The sequence below is a fragment of the Catharus ustulatus genome, chromosome 21 (assembly GCF_009819885.2).
Source record: "Catharus ustulatus isolate bCatUst1 chromosome 21, bCatUst1.pri.v2, whole genome shotgun sequence".
Taxonomy (NCBI): Eukaryota; Metazoa; Chordata; class Aves; order Passeriformes; family Turdidae; genus Catharus; species Catharus ustulatus.
In genome coordinates this window covers 1,851,870-1,870,117 of record NC_046241.1, presented here as the reverse complement: position 1 = coordinate 1,870,117, position 18,248 = coordinate 1,851,870, and the positions used below count along the sequence as shown (strand labels likewise).

General features: G+C 51.0%; 1 protein-coding gene across 1 annotated transcript in view; it reads right to left on the bottom strand.

Annotated features, from left to right (window-relative positions):
- EHMT1 (euchromatic histone lysine methyltransferase 1) overlaps positions 1–17,676 on the bottom strand; it is a 274,314-nt gene extending 256,638 nt beyond the window's left edge. Inside the window, exon 1 of the mRNA XM_033077293.2 lies at positions 17,623–17,676. Within this exon, the coding sequence (XP_032933184.1) occupies positions 17,623–17,643 (21 nt within the window). The 5' untranslated portion in view covers positions 17,644–17,676. The remainder of the gene's footprint in view (positions 1–17,622) is intronic.
- Between the last annotated feature and the right edge of the window lie 572 nt (positions 17,677–18,248).

Sequence of the window (18,248 nt, the reverse complement as noted above, 5' to 3'; positions counted from 1 at the left end):
TCGACAGCCTCTTATCTGCAGATGCCAGCCCAGACAGCTCGATTTGTGGAGGCAGCAGGTCAATAAATCAAAGCTGTTCTCAAATTTTAAAATATCATCATTTAAAAACTCACCCAGCCTTCAAACTGGCTGGAGGAGCAGCCAGGTCAGGGGGATTCCTGCAGAACAGTATAGTGGCTATCACTAATTTACAGCACAGGAGATAGAAGGTGATGTGCTGAAATCCACCCCTGACACTCCTCATCTCTCAGGAGTAGCATGAGTGGCAGCTGGATGAAGATGATGAGAGGGAGAGGAGGAAACAAAACCTTTCTCCACTGAACAATGACTTGTAGTGAAAAAGTAGAGCAGGGCAGCCTGCCTGTTTCCCAAAACATTCCCCAATCCCTGGGACACACCTTGCTGCTCATCAGGAGCCTCAAACCCCAATAAAAATGAGTTGAACACCACCAAGACAGCAAATTAATGGCACCTCTCTTATCCCCCTGCTGTGACCTCTGTAGCCTGGGTGTACAATTAATCATTTCATCCCAGGAAATGCACTTCCTCACTTTTTCATGGCCTGAACATGACACAAGCACATGAGCCAAAGGCTCCTCTTGAGCATTTCAGTGTGACCCAGAGGCGACGCTTTAAACCCAGCAGTGCCAACAGGGCAACAAAGAAAACCAGCTGAAAACTCATGGAGGCATTTTATGCTCTCAGTGCAGACTCCCTTTATAGACTCATCTATATGAAAAGAGATAAAAATTGCCTATTTAATTTGCAGAAGACTGAGCATGCAGCTGGAATGCCAGCCCAGTGCAATGGCAATATCTATTTATCTATTTATTTATTTATCTATCTATCTAGCATTGTAAGGGCAAGCACAACCTTCCATCTAGTTCTGGAAACTCTACAAACTTTCCTGTTTGTCCACAGGTTCTTGCACAAGCATGCAAACAGCCCAAAAGTACCAAAAGAGAACACTTCAGTAATCCTGCTCACACTGCAGCTGTGTCCTCCACACCAGGAGCTCACCAGGGGCACAGCAGGAGGTAATCAAGGCACTCAAAAGCTGCCCAAGCACTGTAAATCCAAGACCCTTGGAGACTCTGAAGCTTTCAGGGCTACAGAAGTGTCCCAGATTCATCAGGTTTGGGGCAGCTCCACCACCATATCACAGTGACCCCATCTAGGCTGGCTGCCAGGGGCCCAAAAAGTGCAAAGTGCCCAAGAGAGGAAAAGGAATGACTTGGGAATATCCTACCAATGGTCCCAGGAAGGGAAGTGTTTGTATAATGATGACCAAATCTTGCAGACTGAATATCTGCAATCATACCAGCTTGAAAAAAACCAAGATTTTGAGCCTAGTACCTAAATAAAAAGATCAATCCCATAGCTGGTGCTCACTCTTCATACTCCATTTGCCACAAAATTCAGATATCTGAGGATACAATCTAAATATCCTCAGTTTTCCACACTTTTCAGTGGTCTGGAGGGAAGATTGGGTGAAAGGCAGCAGATAATGGATTATTTCAACTGTGCTTGGCATTTGGGACAGACTTCTTGAGGAGCCTACTGAGGTTTTCACTTCCATTTACACACGGTGCACTCAGGTCCTTCTAGCAGGAAACTGTGGGAAGCTGTGCCCAAAATCTCAGAAGGATTTCTTCTCCTCTTACCCACAGAGCACCTACAGGTGGCTTTTACACTGCCAGCCTTGTCTGCAGCACCGTGGCAAAGCATGGGAGAGCACTCAGGAAAAAAAAAAGGTGTTAAATGCATCTTCCTGTATCACTCTCACCATTTATAGAGAAGCTACAAAATGCCAAAGCAGCTGACAGGATCCCACAAACCGCACTGCAGAGCACCAGTGGCTCCTGAGTTTTGCAGAAAACCTTCCAGAAAGATTTTCACACAATCCCTGCAGTTTTCTGATATAAAATAGGGACCCTTTTCCTTCCCCTTCAGATGTGCAGCAGGTCAGTGCATCCATGCTGTAAGGACAGTCCAGTGGTAGCAGAGCTCTGGGGAGGAGCCTGCAAAGCTGCTGAGTTGCTGAGCATGGAAAATTTTATTTACTTGCCCAGAAAAGAGCTGCCTGCCATGGGCCTGGCTCCCACAGCCCCACTCAAACCGCTGCTGTCCCACTCCACACAAGGAAAACAACACAGCAACTTTACAAACCACAGCTGTGGCAGTAACACAAGACTATTTCTCACCTTTTATGACAAAAGCAATGCCAGTTGCAAGACAATAAGATATCAAAACCTGCCATTCATTCTCCCATCTCAAGGCAGGGCCATTCCATACAAAAGCTGGAGATCACCTGTCGTGCTCTGCTTCCTTCTTTCAAATGCAGCATTGTGTTAGCACCAGGATCCCGCTGCTTTGGGGCTGGAAGTGTTGCTAGAGCAACAAAAATGCTGGAAAGTAGAGCAGAGAACAAAAGGACTCCACAGTCCCACCGAGGATGTGATCAAGGAGACAGCAACAATGTAAAATGGGACCAGGAGACCTCCCTTAGAGCAGGGAACTGCCATCTCCCATCCTCTGCTGGGCACGATAATTTAGCAAGTAGATCATCACAGCAAGAAATTCCAGCAGCTCAACCCCATGTCTGCTTCTTATCAGGAGCCCCACCAGAGCAGTGCTCCTCTCCACGATCCATCCTGTCATGCCCAGCTAGAGGATGCCATTCACAGCTGACTCTGGTGCACAGAGGTGGGAATTAGGGACATATTCTTCTGTAAAAGCAGAGTAAATCCCTGCTTGCATGTCCAGCAGGTTGTCCCTGCAGCAGGAGATGTGGTCAGAATTCCTCTCTCTGGACAAATCCAAACTAGGTGACATTGCAGAAGTTCACTGAGCTGGATAGACAATGGGATCCCACTGTACCTAGCAGGGTTTAGCAGAGTGGCCCTTGCTGTAAGGAACATGGATGCTTCAGGAAACAATCCTCAAAGCAGACTGATTCAGGGATTGCCCTTGTCCCTTCTGGCATGACCAGCACAGGGACACTGCACCCAAGATGTGTGGAGAGTGTCCTGATTGGAACTGTCACCCCCTGGAGCTGGGGAGGGACAGCCAGCAAACACCAGGCTGCTGTGTGATGGCAACCCCCTGTCAAAATCCATCCTTGGAGGGTGATGTTTGCTGCATCAGGCTGGCTGCAGCTCAATCCTGATCCTGGAGAACTTTGGAAGAGCTCAGAAGATCCTTCACACACACTTGGATTCATTTGCACTACACCACTTCAGTGGTCACAAGGATTTGGCTAACTCTGATCTGTAACTCATGATAAAAAACACAGTTTAAAGGCAACCTTTGCCATGTAACAAAAACTGCCCCTCTCTGCCTGGTCTTCCTGTCACCTGCACCTGTGGCTTTAACCCTGGCTCTGTCAACAGCTTCCAGAAAGCTCTGAGAGGAAAGGGAGCCCCTTGCAGGAGCCACATTTGCTACATGGGATTACAAACCATTCAGACAAACTAAGCAGCAGCATCAGGAGAATTCCTGGAGGTGTCTGGCTTGAAGTATAAAAGTAAAAAAAATATTTTTTTTCAAAGCTTAAGCAAATCCTTCATCAGTGAAGCTGATGAGGACACAAAAATCCTCATGGTGGATTATGAAAATGAGCAAAGGCAGAACCAGCTCCAGGGAAGTGAGGCTCAAAACCTGGCTCAGAGCTGGTCTCACCTCCTTGTTGCCACCTGCACAGGTTACAGACCAAGCAGAAAGAGGATGAACAGTATTTATGCCCCTTTGGATTAAAACTCAGAGGTGGGTAAGTCCCATGAGCTGCTGAGGATCCCAGCACCAGAGCCTGCCTGGCCTTGGAACAGCCAGCCAAGGCTGGGAGTGCTCAGTGAGACCCCACACCTGAGAAAAGCTGGAGGGTTTGCTGTGACTTCATCCAAGCTCCTGATCCCCATGGCTGTGACCTTCCAGACCAGCCCAGTGTCAATGCTCAGGTGCCTCCTGGTGCCTGCTCACAGCTCTGGGAGAATCTCTGTTCCCTCTGTGCTCTGCTCAGCAGTGCACCTTTCCTATGGCATGCAGAGCAGAGCACTGGGATGTGCTCCAGCCTCACCTCAACACCTCCAGCCCAGCTTCTCAGTTCCAAAATAGCTTCTTCCCCATTGGCCCCGTTAAAACAAAAACTGCAGAAAAATGCAAAAATTCAAACAGACAGAATGACAAATGTTGGAACTGTATAATGTAAAAAAAGAAGTAAATTAATCCAAGGACCTGAAGACTGGTCCATCCACATTTTTGGCATCTTTTTAGCCATCCCTGATAAAAGGCACCTTTATACATGACAGTTCTGTTGACATGAGTCAAAGTCAGACCAACAGAAATGCTCTCCTGCCTGAATGTGCTGATACCAACATGGCTGTGCCCCAAAAGTCTTTCCACAAAGAGCTTCAGTCTGGGTATCAACATTACACAAACACAATCTTCATTAATAGTCATTGCTTTCAACATGCAAAGGAACTGCCATTATCATCCTGTCAATTATTTCTACAAATCCAATGGACAAAAACCTGTAACTGAGGGGAAAACACGTCACATCTGCTTCTTCCTGCTCTGCTGAGCAGGGCTGGGAGGAGCCCAGGAGCCCATCCAAGATGATCTTTATGCCATAGAAGCAGCTCACTTCACTCAGGAAGGCTAATTTTGCCAGCAAAAGCTGCAGCCACGTTCAAGGCATCCAAGACACCCACACAGCGTTCCAAGGCAGCATTCCTGGATGGAGGCATGGCTCACACCTGCCCACACAGCCAGGGCCTGGACCTGCAGCCTGCTCCCAGTCTCTGTGCCACTGTGGCACCACAAACAGCCCTCCCTGAAGTGCTGAATGCTCTGGAATGGTATTACTGTAATAATTAGTAATTCTTGCTCTGATGTATTAATGTTTGCAAGTCCCAAAACCACCTGTCTGGTCTCATTGGGTAATGCCAGAGCAGAGCCCTCAGCAGCACAGCCCTGCTCCTCTTCCTCCTGCTTTGCCCTGGACCATGGGCTATTCCCCCATGGAATTGTGTTCATATAAACAACCCCCATGGAACTGTGTTCATATAAACAACCCATGCCCAAGTAGATCCCTCTTCACACCCCTGGGGGCTGTCAGGGCAAGGAAAGGGTTTTAATCTGATTTTGGGCACCATACCCCTGAAGAAGCTGCTGCTGTCACATCAGCAACTCAGAGGATGCACTAGAAAAGATAGAGATGTTAACTGCTGCTCCCAGAAGCTGCCCAGCCCAGCAGGCAGTGAGGTGATACAGCCTCCTGGGGGGAGACACATGTGCCCAGTGCCACAGCACAGCTGGAGAGCTCAGGGGAGGAGACACAGTACCCAGATAATGGCACTGGTTACAGGGGATTAGCTCTGAGACTCAGCTTGGGAAAACTCACTGCTCAACTCATGGAGATTAACAATCATTTGGATTCAAGTATTCCCACAGAAAGGAATGGGCCTGATGAGCCACTGTGGTCCTTCCAGCCTGACTGATCTGGTGATTCTGTGGTTACCCATTTCCCTGGGAATTCGTGGCCTGTGTCTCTCAGTCCCCAGGCAGCAAGGGAAGAACAGTCTGTTGAGACACCCAGGCAGCAGGGAATGTCTGGCAGAGGCAGGAAACCCTCTCTTTCCTCCTGCCTTTCCTCCCTGGGTGATGTGACACACAGGGATATTTCCAGTTAGCACAACCCTCCATTGGCCAAACCTTCACACAGTTCTGATAATGCAGTGAGAAAACAATCCTGGCTGATTTTCCTTCCGTGCAATTTAACTTCTAGTACTGAATATAACACACTCCTTCTCACTCCTGTGCCCAGAGCCAAACAAAGCCCATCTGCTGGAGAGGGAGGTTTAAGTAGGATTTAAGATCTGCCTTGAACTCCTGGTGGCAGCCCACGATGGAGTGGATCCTACCCAGGCTGAGCAACCACACAGGTTTGTCACATGTGGAATAAAAGAAAGCATTGAGAATTTGTGCCAAAACATTCAGGGCTTTTTCTCATCCAAAAAAAATTAAAAAGTAAAACAGCTGAACCAACCAAGAGAGCAGAGGTTTTTCCCAGAGTTTCTGCAAGGACAGATGCAGCCTGTGGCTGGGAGGATCCTGCACTGTGGCACAGCAGGGCAGGGGATGCTGGTGGGGGGATCCAGCCCTTGTGATCCCCTCCCTGCTCTCCTCCACTCCCCTGCCCTGTGAAACCAGGTCTGAACCTCCAGCTGCAACTGCTGTGCTCTTGCAAGACCACGTAAAAAACCCAAACACAACGGAACAAAAAAGAAAGGTCACTGAGGTGACTCTTTCAATTTTGCTTTAGAAGAGTCCTTGACAGGTTGTCAAAGTGGATTTGTTTATTCAAAGAGTATTTTTCCTAGCAAGGAGCACAGAATGTCTGTACAATAGATGCCATAATTGCCCAGGTTTGTTAATAACTGCATCGGCTGGAACAGGATGCATTAGCCTAATTTAAGAATGAAATAAGAACATATGAAAGATCACAGGTCCCATTTTCAAGGTGAATCCAAGGCTGCTATCACAAGTCCAGAAAAGAGGAGCTGGACATTCAGAGTCACACTGGCTTTGATCACAAATAGTTCATACTTTACAAAGTGCTTCTAGACTATTCCCTTCATCAGGCCTGGTCATGATGTCAAGGAATAAAGCCCAAAACCAGAGCATATAAAACAGTGACCATTATGTAACTGACCATCTCTTACCTAATGAAGATACTCTGTACATCTAAAAATTAACATTTAGCAGTTCTTCAACAATTCCAGTTAAAGGCTTCCAACACCAAGTCAGGCCTTTGAACTTTGGGAAAATCTTACCTCTGTTTTACAGCTGGGAAAAGCACCACAGGCAGTAAAACCTCAACCAGCCTTGCCTGGACACTTCTTTAACTTCTTTTGTTTAGGCTGCTGCTGCCCCAATGCCTGGGTACACTGCAGGGAGGCTGCTCTCACTGCAGCTGATGGCAAATCCCTCCCTGACTTCTGTAGGTTTGGACCAGGTCCCAAAACTCTTTTTAATATAATATTCCATTCTGCGTAATCTTCTGTCTTATGGAGGGTCAATGCTGCAAACTCTGCTTGCACTTAAATCCCATTGTCTGTCTGCACTAATTCTGCACAGACAGCATTTCCTCAGCCCTCTGCTCAGACAGCACCCACTCACCAGCCCCAGACATGAAGCCAGGCAGCTGCTAAGAGAGAAAAAAAGAAAGCCAAACCCATCGATTTACCTTTTCTCAACACTCAACCACACAGTGCAAGCTTCATTTCACACATGGGACCATGCTTCAGGAACCCTGGGACACAAGCTCTGTGCTTGCAAAGCACCCTCCACACTTACAGGGCAATAAAAATTAGCTTAATTAATAATGCATCAGCAAGGAAATGTTAACGAGCACCCAGCAGGGGAGCAGGGACTGCTGTCTAATCTCCTTGTGTGGACTGCTTGCTTTGGCAGGGATCAGCAACTGCATCAGCATCACCACGGGGCAGGGAGGGCTCTGAGTCACCGGGGCACACACAGGAAACATTTACATCTCTCTTTAGAGCAGACACTGTTGCATCAGGAGTTACTCTTGGCAGCCCCGTGCCAACTTCCACTTGTGGAGTTTTGGCCATTTCAAGAAGAATTTCGGCTATCCTGGGCATCCAGTGTATAAACACACAGACATGGGGCCTCCTCCTGCAGCTCTTTGGCCACGTCTGCAAATTCTGCAGCTCTGCCCACGCCTGCCTCGAGCTGCTGGGTCAGGACAGGAGGGAGCAGATCAAACCTCCCTGTTCTTGGGAGGTCACTGGGAACATCCAAGCCATTTCCTTAGGGTTTGCCCACCGCACAGAGGCACAGGGCGCTGAGGCTGCTCCCAAGGCACACGGTGGAAATCCCCGTTCCCAGCTGCTTCTCCTCCCTGTCCCAGGAGGCAGCTCGGGCACCCCACGATGCCAGCCCGGGGCTCCCAGCACCAATGGGCTCTGGGACCCATCCCCTGCAGGGCTGTGCGGCGTGGGGAGGAGGCTCCTGCAGCCAATGGAGCAGCCGCTGCTCCTGGTTCCTGCCTTTCATCGGAAGCGTGGCTGGGAACAAAGGCCCGGTGACGAAAGGCGAAAGGCGAGCTGGCTGCTGGAACTTCCCAGCACCGGCCAAGGCCCAGCCCTGACACATCAGCTCAGCCCTCAGCACCTCCCGCCCTCCTCCTGCTCTTGCACAGCCCCGGGATCACACCGGGTCAGGGCTTGAGCCACGGTGGCTGGGGACAGGGATGGGGACAAGGATGGGAATAGGGATGGGGACAAGGATGGGGATAGGGCTGGGGATAGGGATGGGGACAAGGATGGGGATGGGGATAGGGATAGGGACAAGGATGGGAATAGGGCTGGGGATAGGGATGGGGATAGGGATAGGAATAGGGCTGGGGACAAGGAGGGGAATAGGGATTGGGATAGGGATGGGGATAGAGATGGGAATAGGGATGGGGATAGGGATGGGGACAAGGATGGGGATAGGGATGGGGACAGGGATGGGAATAGGGATAGGGACAAGGATGGGGATGGGGATAGGGATAGGGATAGGGATGGGAATAGGGATGGGGACAAGGATGGGGATAGGGATGGGGACAAGGATGGGAATAGGGCTGGGGATAGGGATAGGGATAGGAATAGGGCTGGGGACAAGGAGGGGAATAGGGATTGGGATAGGGATGGGGATAGAGATGGGAATAGGGATAGGGATAGGGTTGGGGACAGGGATGGGGACAGGGATGGCGACAGGGATGGCAACAGGGATGGGAATAGCGATGGTAATAGTGCTGGGGACAGGGCTGGGACAGGGCTGGGATAGGGCTGGGGACAGGGCTGGGGACAATCCATGTGTCCCACGTCACTGACACAGCCTCAAACCCCAATTCCAGCCCACACACAAGGCACAGTCCCAGCAGCCACAGCCACACAATGTGCACGTCCTCCCTGCACAAAGCACCAGCATCTGCAGCAGGAGGGAAAATTTGGGGCTGCTGTCAGACAGGGGCAGGAGATAAATGATGTCTATAAAGCAGCCTCGGTGAGGGCAGTCTGGAAGGCTGAGAAAACACCAAACCAATAAGGTTTTAATAAAAGCCATAAATGATTAATACCAATGTGCTCTTATCAAAGGCAAACTCCTAGAAACACAAGAACATAACCACATCACCAGCACAAAGGGCACGTTATACAGGGAAGGAAACAACAGAACTCACAAAAAAACCCAGAAGAAGTGTTAGATAGCCATGGAGTTCACTCTGTGTGGCAGAAACCTTGAAAAAATCTTGAAAAAAAACATGAGAAATACAACTTGCAGCTCCTAGAAACCAGAGTGGAAATAAAAGACAGAATATGATCCCCCCTCGCTGGCCTTTCCCAACGCTGCACGCCGGAGGCTGCGCGAGCTCCTGGTGCTGCGAATTCCCAAATTCAAAGCAGACAGAGCTGCAGTTTGTCTGCTCACTGGTGGCATCTCCCTGCTGCAGGGGGATGTCGATTAAAGGACAGCCAGGATCTTCACCTCACCTCTCCACACATGCTCCCAGAGCTACAGGAGCTGGCACTACAGCAAGAGGAAATATTCCAGCTCATCTGAGGGCCATCTTTAAAGGAACAGTCCTTGTTTGTCCTCAAAGTGTGGCAAAAAGAATTAAATATTTCAGGTGTCACCTCCAGGCCCGCCAGGACACCTTACAAACAAACACCTTTGCATATTAAGAAGGCATTAAAGCACCAATCTGAATCCAGCCTAGCAAAACTAAAGAACACCCTTCCTAATCCAAAGAACAAAAGCATTTCTAATCTATGGGATTCATAAATCCTTAACATTTAAGACACAGAGCTGATAAAGGCCATTACAAAGAAGTTTGCAATTAAAAGCACCTCATGTCTTGGTTACCAGTTCAGCAATGATGCTTTTTGCTGAGCCTTCTGGGTGTTGATTTAAGCCATCAAATATTAATAATACTCTTCAATTAATAAAATATTTAGACTCATGTTTTATATTCTTATATTCTGGAGGTTTATGTGCAAACTAGCAGGATCCTACATGGAACCACACAAGCCATCTCCTAGCCCTTTGTTAATGCTTTCATCTCCCAAATAAAAATATTCTCTTCTTTCCACCTCCAAACCCACACTTGACAGGCTGTAAATTTGCTGCCAACTCCACTGGACATAAGAAATGCACCAAAACAGTAAAATAATTTCTCAGGTCCCAAAAATGCAAGTGATTTCAACACCCATCTCCTATTTAGTGCAGGTCCCAGTGACCTCCAGGATGGAGGTGCTGCCCCTCCAGATCCCAAATCCTCCTCACAAGGCAGGAGCCAAAAGGAGCCTCCAGCACCTTCCATGAGACCCTTCCATGTGCCTAAAGCAAAACTACACACAGGGAATTAACTTCAGTCATTTAGCAGCCTAAAAACGTGTCTTGGATGACACCCCAGGAGTTGAAATAATCAAGAGAGGACAAATTAAACTGTAGGGAAGACAAAATTAAATATACAAAGGGCTTTTCCACCCAGCTGCTCCCACCTGGGCTGAGCTAATCCAGCATCAAACCTGGGGCCAGTCTGGAGACTGGGCAAGGCTTTGGAATCACAGATTTGGGATATTTGCATTCACTGGATGCTGAGGAACACCACGTTTCAGTACCTCCCTCCCAATCCTGCAACAGGCATATTTTCAATTCCCAAATCAGCAGCTGGATGAAGCATGTAATTTTGAAACCCATTAATCCTTTCTAAGTCTTCTACCATGTGCATGTTTAATTTCCCACTTCTTGAAACAATATTATGATTTTTGAGAGAAGCAGAGCTTCTGAATGCTCTGGGTCAGCAGTATGAAACATCCCCAATTCCCACTGAAGTTGGATAAAGCATTGGGGTAATTTGCCTTCTGGCTTTGAGCCTGTGGGAGAAATTACCTATTAAAACTTCCTCTGAAACTGCAAGGATTGGAAATGTGCAACTGGAGAGGAAGAAGGTAGCTCAGATTCTCAAGAAATCAGGAGCTGATACTTAAAAAATGAAAAGAAGGAGGGAAATACTTATTTTACTGCTCTCAGGGCTGTACTCAAATGCACCTGCAGGTCATGGCCAAGAGCCTGGGGAGATCAGGACTCTCTTTTGCAAGACAACAAGCTCAAATCCTTCTGTCCACATCTGCACTTGAGTTCCAAATTAATTGAAAGTCTGGAGCAGTGCTCTGAACAACTTTTGCCATAACCAAGGCCCCAGCACAGTCTGCTGCAGCTCAGCCACCTTGCCTGCATTCCCTCCCCACAGAGGTGCCTTCACACCCTGCTCCCTTCTCTAGGGATGGCTCAGCCCCTCGGAGTCATCCTGGCTGCCCCCAGGAGCAGCCTGGTCTCAGAAGCAATAAACACCTCTTTCCTCCTCTTTTCACCAGCAAGGGCAGCAGGAGCAGGCAGTGCTGTTGCAGCATCCCAGGGCTCCTGGACTGGCTCTCCCCACACCACAGGGAATGGATCTGCACTGTTTTTGGGCACCACTGATCCCCCCTCAGTCTCTGCTGCTGCTGTAACTGCTGTCCTGAGCTCACAGCACATTCTGGAGCAGGTTCTGGCCCAGCTGACCCAAGGATATATAATCACTGTCATTATTTTTATCCCTGTTCACAAAATTTCCCTTTTCCCTATAACGCTAAGTCACTTACCTGGCTTTATTTTTGGTTTATCCATGTCAGCCTGGTTATCTTGCTCCATATTTACTTCCTCCCCAGCTGCACCACCTGCAAATTTCCTCCCTGTCCATGTGCTGGCTCTGCAGGATGATCAGCCTTATGCAAACAGAAGTGGACCTGAATTTTCTGCTCTGCCACTCAGCATCTCCCTGTCCTGATCTGACACCTCCTCCGAGAGCTCTCCTGCGAGAAGGAGGCATTGGAAAGGATGGATTTAATATTGAACAGCCCATCCCCACCCCCAAGCCAGCCCCTGGTACACACAGACAGCTCAGGTGGGCTCACCTGGCTCAGTATTTGCCTGTGCCATGAGTCAGGCAGCAGCTTGGAACCATCCCAAATGGAAACCCGGGCTGAGACAGAAGCAAATGGGAAGACAATGCTGGGGATGTGCTGGGCATTAAGGAAACAGGAATCCTCTTGGAGCAACATTTCCTACCGAGAAAGAGGATGGCTGGATGTGCTTGATACTTTGTTATGTTACAAAGTTTTACTTAAAAGCAGGAAAGCTTTGAAAAGCTTTTCTATTTTAGACACAGTAATACCACACTAAGCGTCCTTCCAAACGTGGTTTATTCTGGGTTTAGGAACTTGCCAGAGCCAGGAGGGCCACACCAAACTCTTCATTCCTTGTTGGATTCACTTCACCACTTCAACCAGACTCCAACCAGCAGCAATGGGACATCCCTGCCCACACAGCCCCACATCAAGGGAGCACAGACTCACAGGACTGCTCCTGTCCCACCTGATCCACACACAGCTGCCTGAGCTTCGTGGAGACCTCTGGCTTCCACAACAGTGAGGAACTCTCCAGCAAAATGTGTCTTGAAGCACCCAAAGCACTCCTTGAACCCCTCATAGTCCTGCACAAAACACAATCCCCTCTCACCTCCTCCTTTTCTGGGATGCAGTGACCCAAACCAGCATTTAGCCAGGGAAAAGCAAGAGAGGAAGAGCTCCTCTGGGATGGAAAAGGGAAGGGACAGAGCACAAAAGGCCAGGCAAACTGATAAAGAGCAAGGTCTCAGAGTGGCATTCCAGATCAGCCTCTGATCACTCAAACAGCAGCTGTCCTCATGCACATTGGGAAATGGGATACTCAGGGCAGCAGCACCAGCTCAGGGATGCTCGTGCCTTCCTCACTCAGATGCTCCCAGGGAAGGGATCCAGCTCCAGAGACTCCAACAGGCTCCCTCCGAGGGAGCTGCTGCTTCTCCTTGTTGCTGTTGGGCTTTTTGCTGGTAATTGCATCTCTCCCAGGGCTTCTGCTGACACAGCAGTGGGAGAGCAATTGCTTTGTATTCATGGACAGAGAACTAAGTGAGCAAAACTTCTCAAATGGAGACCAAGGCTCTGCTTTGGAAAGCAAAAAATAAACCTCCTTGGTCTGGGATCACCTCTAAACTAATAAAGCTGCATCCAGAGCATGGACTTTTATTACAGCTTCAGCAAGAAGAAATGAAAAATCATTCTCTCCAGCCAGCATAATTACATTGGAAGAGTTTATTTAAAGTTTAACCCAGGCCTTTGATTCTGCCTCAACTGACAAAATGTTCTTCAGATGCTCTCTTCAGTCACACTGGCTCAGCCACATCAGCTTAGCACAGCTGAAGGGCAGTTCTAAGCCTTTCTTAAAGCTTCACAAGTCGTCTTTGCTCATTCCATTATTATTTAAAGTTTCTCTAGATGGAAGAAAAGGATGAGTTCCCCACGGGCCTTTGCAAGCCCACAACACGTGAGAATTTATGGAAAAAGTAAAAGTTAGCCCCCATTTGACGCAGAGTACGACTTTGCCAGGGCCAGGCAAAGTGCACAATTATAATCACGTTAACAAAGTAACCTCCCTACTTCAGAAAAGTTCTAAAACCTCCTAATAAGTATCAGAGAGGGGGAAAAAACCTTTCTTTCTCTGTCCAAAAACACAGTTAAAATGTATTTACCCGGTGCCCCAGGAGAAATGTAACACAGGTGTGCGTCTGCATTCAGTGTGCTGTGGACACACCTCAGAGCACCGAGGATCCCTGGGGAAGCAGCTGCCCTGCAGGACACAGGGCTGGTGAGGTTTAAAACACACCAGGACTCCCTGAGAGAAGTGACTGAAATGGGATGTGAATTAAAAACCACAGAGGCTTCTCCTGACTGGCAGGAGGGAATGAGGGAGGGCAGGCCTGAAAGCAGAGCTGGATTGTGTGACACCTGGCAGACACAGAGGGGGAAGCTGCAGCTCTGCCCTCCCTGCTCGCTGCTCCAGGGCACTTCTGCCCAGCTCCTGTGAGCCTCTCTCCAGGTACAGCCGGGGAAATGTTGTCCCTTGATGCCATGGGGAGGTCACTGAGCTGGCAGGGGGCTCAGCTGAGCTCTCAGCACTGGCTGGAGGGGATGAGAGGCAGGATCAAAGCCAGGGAGAAGCCTCAGCATCACGGCTGATCTGAGAACGGCTCAGCCCCGGCGTGGGGAGCTGCTGGGTGCTGAGTCCATCCCAGATCCAGCCCTAGCCAGGAATTCTGCCTGCTCTGCTGGCTCATCCCTTTAGAGATCAAAGCTGCGCCTCCAGAAGAGAGATTTTACAGATCTGAACAGACAGAAGGGAAAAAAAATAGTGAAAAATGCAGCGTGACTTCTGAAGGGAACCACTTCACTCAAAGCCACACACACACACCTCGCTTCCTGCACCAGCCTCCCCAGGGCACCACGAGCCCAGGAAAAACATCACAGCTGGAACTTCAAACCTGCACCAAACAAGTATTTTAGGAAACACACAAACACAAGGGCAGCTCTTCACCAAACTGATGCAAACTGGAGGAGAAGCATCAAATCTGATGGAGATGCACCATCATACATGCTGGCTGAGCAAGGCTCAATTCCTCAAAACTCAATTCCTTAAAGTTTAAACTTTACTGCAGTAGGTCTGAAGTGCATAACAACCCCAAACTGGACTGGGTATAAGATATCTACTAAAGAAATCCAACAGCAAAATCAGATTTTTCTGCAGCCTCGTGGCTACAGCACCTAAGGACTGCAGCACAGCCATTTCCCAACACAGAGATCACCTGGGACAGGTAACAGAAGAGAACAGCAACTGAAGCTCACAGGGTTAAGCAAGAACTTGGTGTTTAAAGAGATTCTCCCTCACCCATCAACACTAAGATCTGGCAAGAAGCTGTTCTAGACTGGGAGTTTTTGTCTGGAGTTCAGTGACTGCCAGCAGAGTTGCGTGTAGGTGGTTGGGCACTCCCTGCAGACACACAGACATCACCTTCCCAACCTGCCCACTCCCTCCCAGCTCTTTGCTGGAAGCAAGGATCTCCTTCCAAAAACACACCTCTGCACCTCTCTTCACCAAGAGAAACAATTCCATCTCACAATTGGCAGAACACTGTGGATGTTGGATGTTTTTCCTTGCTCTCCCACACCAGCAAAGAGCTTCTCCTCCAAACTCCACATTCCAGCCTGACTTACACCAACTTCCTCCCCTCTGGCCCCAGAGAGGTAAAAGCAAGATCTGGCCTCAGACAAAATTGAGTCCATGGGGGAGGGGAAGAATTAAACTCCAAATGAGTCACTGTTCCCTCCCCATAATCCACAGCAACATCTGAGGATACTCGGCCTGGCTCGGAGAGCAGCGGTTCCTAATGCTCTGCTCGCAGGGCAGACCCAGCCAGGGCTCCTGGGACATGCTGCCCAAAATAAAACCTGTGTGTCTGCAGGTTAGGACTGACCTGTGCATCAGGAGCTGATGAGTTATGAACCAGCTTCTGCCCCAGTTACAGCCATGCCATTCTCCTGGAAGCAAAACTGGACCATGGAGTCACAGAGGCACCCAACAGATTCCTCTGTTGCAGGGGAAAATTAACACTCATCTTCTCCAAAAGCACAAAAGAAAGGCAGCAGGGTCAGGCCAGTTGTGATGGAACAGAAAACATAAAGGAAGTCTTGGGCAATCTCCCAGCAACAATGATGGGAATCCTGTCTGAGTAATAAATCCAAGCTGTCTGCAGCACTTCCAAACTGCCAGTGTCAGCTGTGTGGCCATGCCACAAACTTCACCCCACAGGGCAGATGTTCCAGGCCAGAGCACAGCCCTGTCAACAAGGGACTGCAGAGAGAGAGAGAGAGCTGGGAAAGGCAGCAGCCAGCCTGCCACACCTGGGTGGGCCCAGAGCAGTGACCACACCTGGCTGTGCTCACAGGCAGCCACTCAGCCCCAGCTCCTGCTGGTCTGTACAGGAGTGTGCACCTGGATCACATCTGTGCACAGTGCACACCTGTGTGACAGCCTGAGAATGATGCACACCTGTATTAGAGTCTGTACATGTGTGTACACCTGTATTATAGTCTGTATGTATGTGCACACCTGTATCAGAGTCTGTACAAACATGTACACGTGTATTATAGTCTGTACATCTGTATACAGCCCATATACAACTGTACACCTATATCAATCTGTGTACAGTGCAGTGCATTACAGTCTGTATACAAATGTACACCTGTGTTATAACCTGTGTACAATGCACATCTGTATGAGTCTGTGTACAATGCACACCTGCATGACAGTCCATACACGACTGCACACCTGTATGAGTCTCTGTACAACTGCACACCTGTATGAGTCTGTGTACAGTGCACACCCGAATTACTGCCTCTGAGTGACTGCACACGTGTGCCACAGCCCATGTACAATGCACACCTGTATGACAGTCCCTGCACGATGCACACCTGTGTCATTACCTCTCTTTGTGCCCAGCTGCACTCCAGACCCGCCTGAGGGCACAGACTGGTGACAAGTTTATGATCTCTGGGGAGCTGGGCAGGAGCTGGAGCCCGGCACACGGAGCGGTGCTGCAGCCCTGTGCCCTGGCGGGGCTGGAGCCCGGCACACGGAGCGGTGCTGCAGCCCTGTGCCCTGGCGGGGCTGGAGCCCGGCACACGGAGCGGTGCTGCAGCCCTGTGCCCTGGCAGGGTCTCAGCCCCGCCGCTGCCCCCCCGGCAGTGCCCGCTGTCCGTGTCCCCGGGCCCGGCGGGGTCACAGCGGCTCTGAGGGCACCGCCACCCCCGCGCCGGCCCGGCTGTCACAGGGATGCTGCGGCTGCCCCGGACCCCTGCGATCCCAGGCTGGACGGGCCTTGGAGCAGCCCGGGATAGTGGCGGTGTCCCTGCCCACGGCACGGGTGGGACTGGATCTTCAGCTCCCTTCTAACCCAAACCATTCCATGACTGATTGTACGTGCCCGGTGCGGCAGGGAGCGCCCAGGCGGCTCGGCGCGCCTCCGGGGAGGCACAGAAGCGCTGTTCCGTTCCCGGAGGAGCGGAGCGGCGGCGCCGGGAGCACGAACTCCCGACCGGGCTCCCCCGGGACGCGCAGCCCCGGATCCCCCCTGGGGCTCCTCCCGCCCGCGGGCCCGGGACCCTGCATGGCGCCCGCCCGCCGCCGCCCCGGACCCTGCATGACTCATAGCACCGGCCCGCCCGCCGCCGCCGCCGCCGCGCCCGGCCGGGCCCCGGACTCTGGATGGAGCCGCGCCAGCGCTGCCCCGCCGCATGGGGCGGCCCCGGAACATGGATGGCGGCCCCGCCGCTCCCCCCTCCCGCCTCCGCCACACGCACTCGCTCCCATTGGGGGGAGCCCCGGAATCTGTATGGCACATACCACTGACTCACCGTGGAGGGGTGTAACTTATACAGAGTCCCGGGCCCCCCTACACACAATGGCAGCAGCTCCCACATTCTTCCCCTCAGAGGAGTTGGACTGAACCATGGGGCGGCGGGGGCACGGCTCCCCTCCCGGCCTCCGACAGAACCCGCCTGGCCCTGGGCGATACCACTCCACGCTCCCCCATCTTCCTTCCCCCCGCCCGGGTAGATGGACGCCGCCGCTCTCACTCACCTCGGCATCCACTGTGGCCATGGCCGGAGCCCCGGAGCGCAGCCCCGCCCCCCCGGCGGCTCCTCGCGCCTTGGCTCCGCCCCTTGCCCCTCATTCTTCTCAATGGAGACGCTCGGCTGGGAACGGCGCAGGCGCGCGGCAGCATGGCGGCCCCCTGGGACCCGCTGTCCGTACGGCGTCATGGCGGCGCCCGTCGGGAGGTGCCGTACGCCGTACATGGGGATGCGGTGACACGGGGACAGGGCTGGGATGGGGACGGACCCCGCGCTCCCCGCACCGGCACCCACAGACCGCGGCTCCTCACTGATCCCACCGAGACCCCCGAGTGCCCAGCACACCCTGAGACCTCAGGGAGAAAGAGCAGCCGCCGTTCCCGACTGAGCACACAATGAGCTTCCCAAACTTTCAGCAGCACCCAGCAGCAGAACTCACCCACAACCCTACAGAAAATCCCTGCAAAAATCCCAGAAAAAGTCAAATAGTCCCTCTGTCTTTCCTTGAAAAAGGTTAACCATTGAAAATCACCTCCTTTTTTAGCTTCTCCCACATTTGGGTAATTTCAGTGCAGTTCGTGCAAGGTTTTTGGTGTCTGTGTCACCCAAAGACAGGGCTGGGGCAGGGGGAGC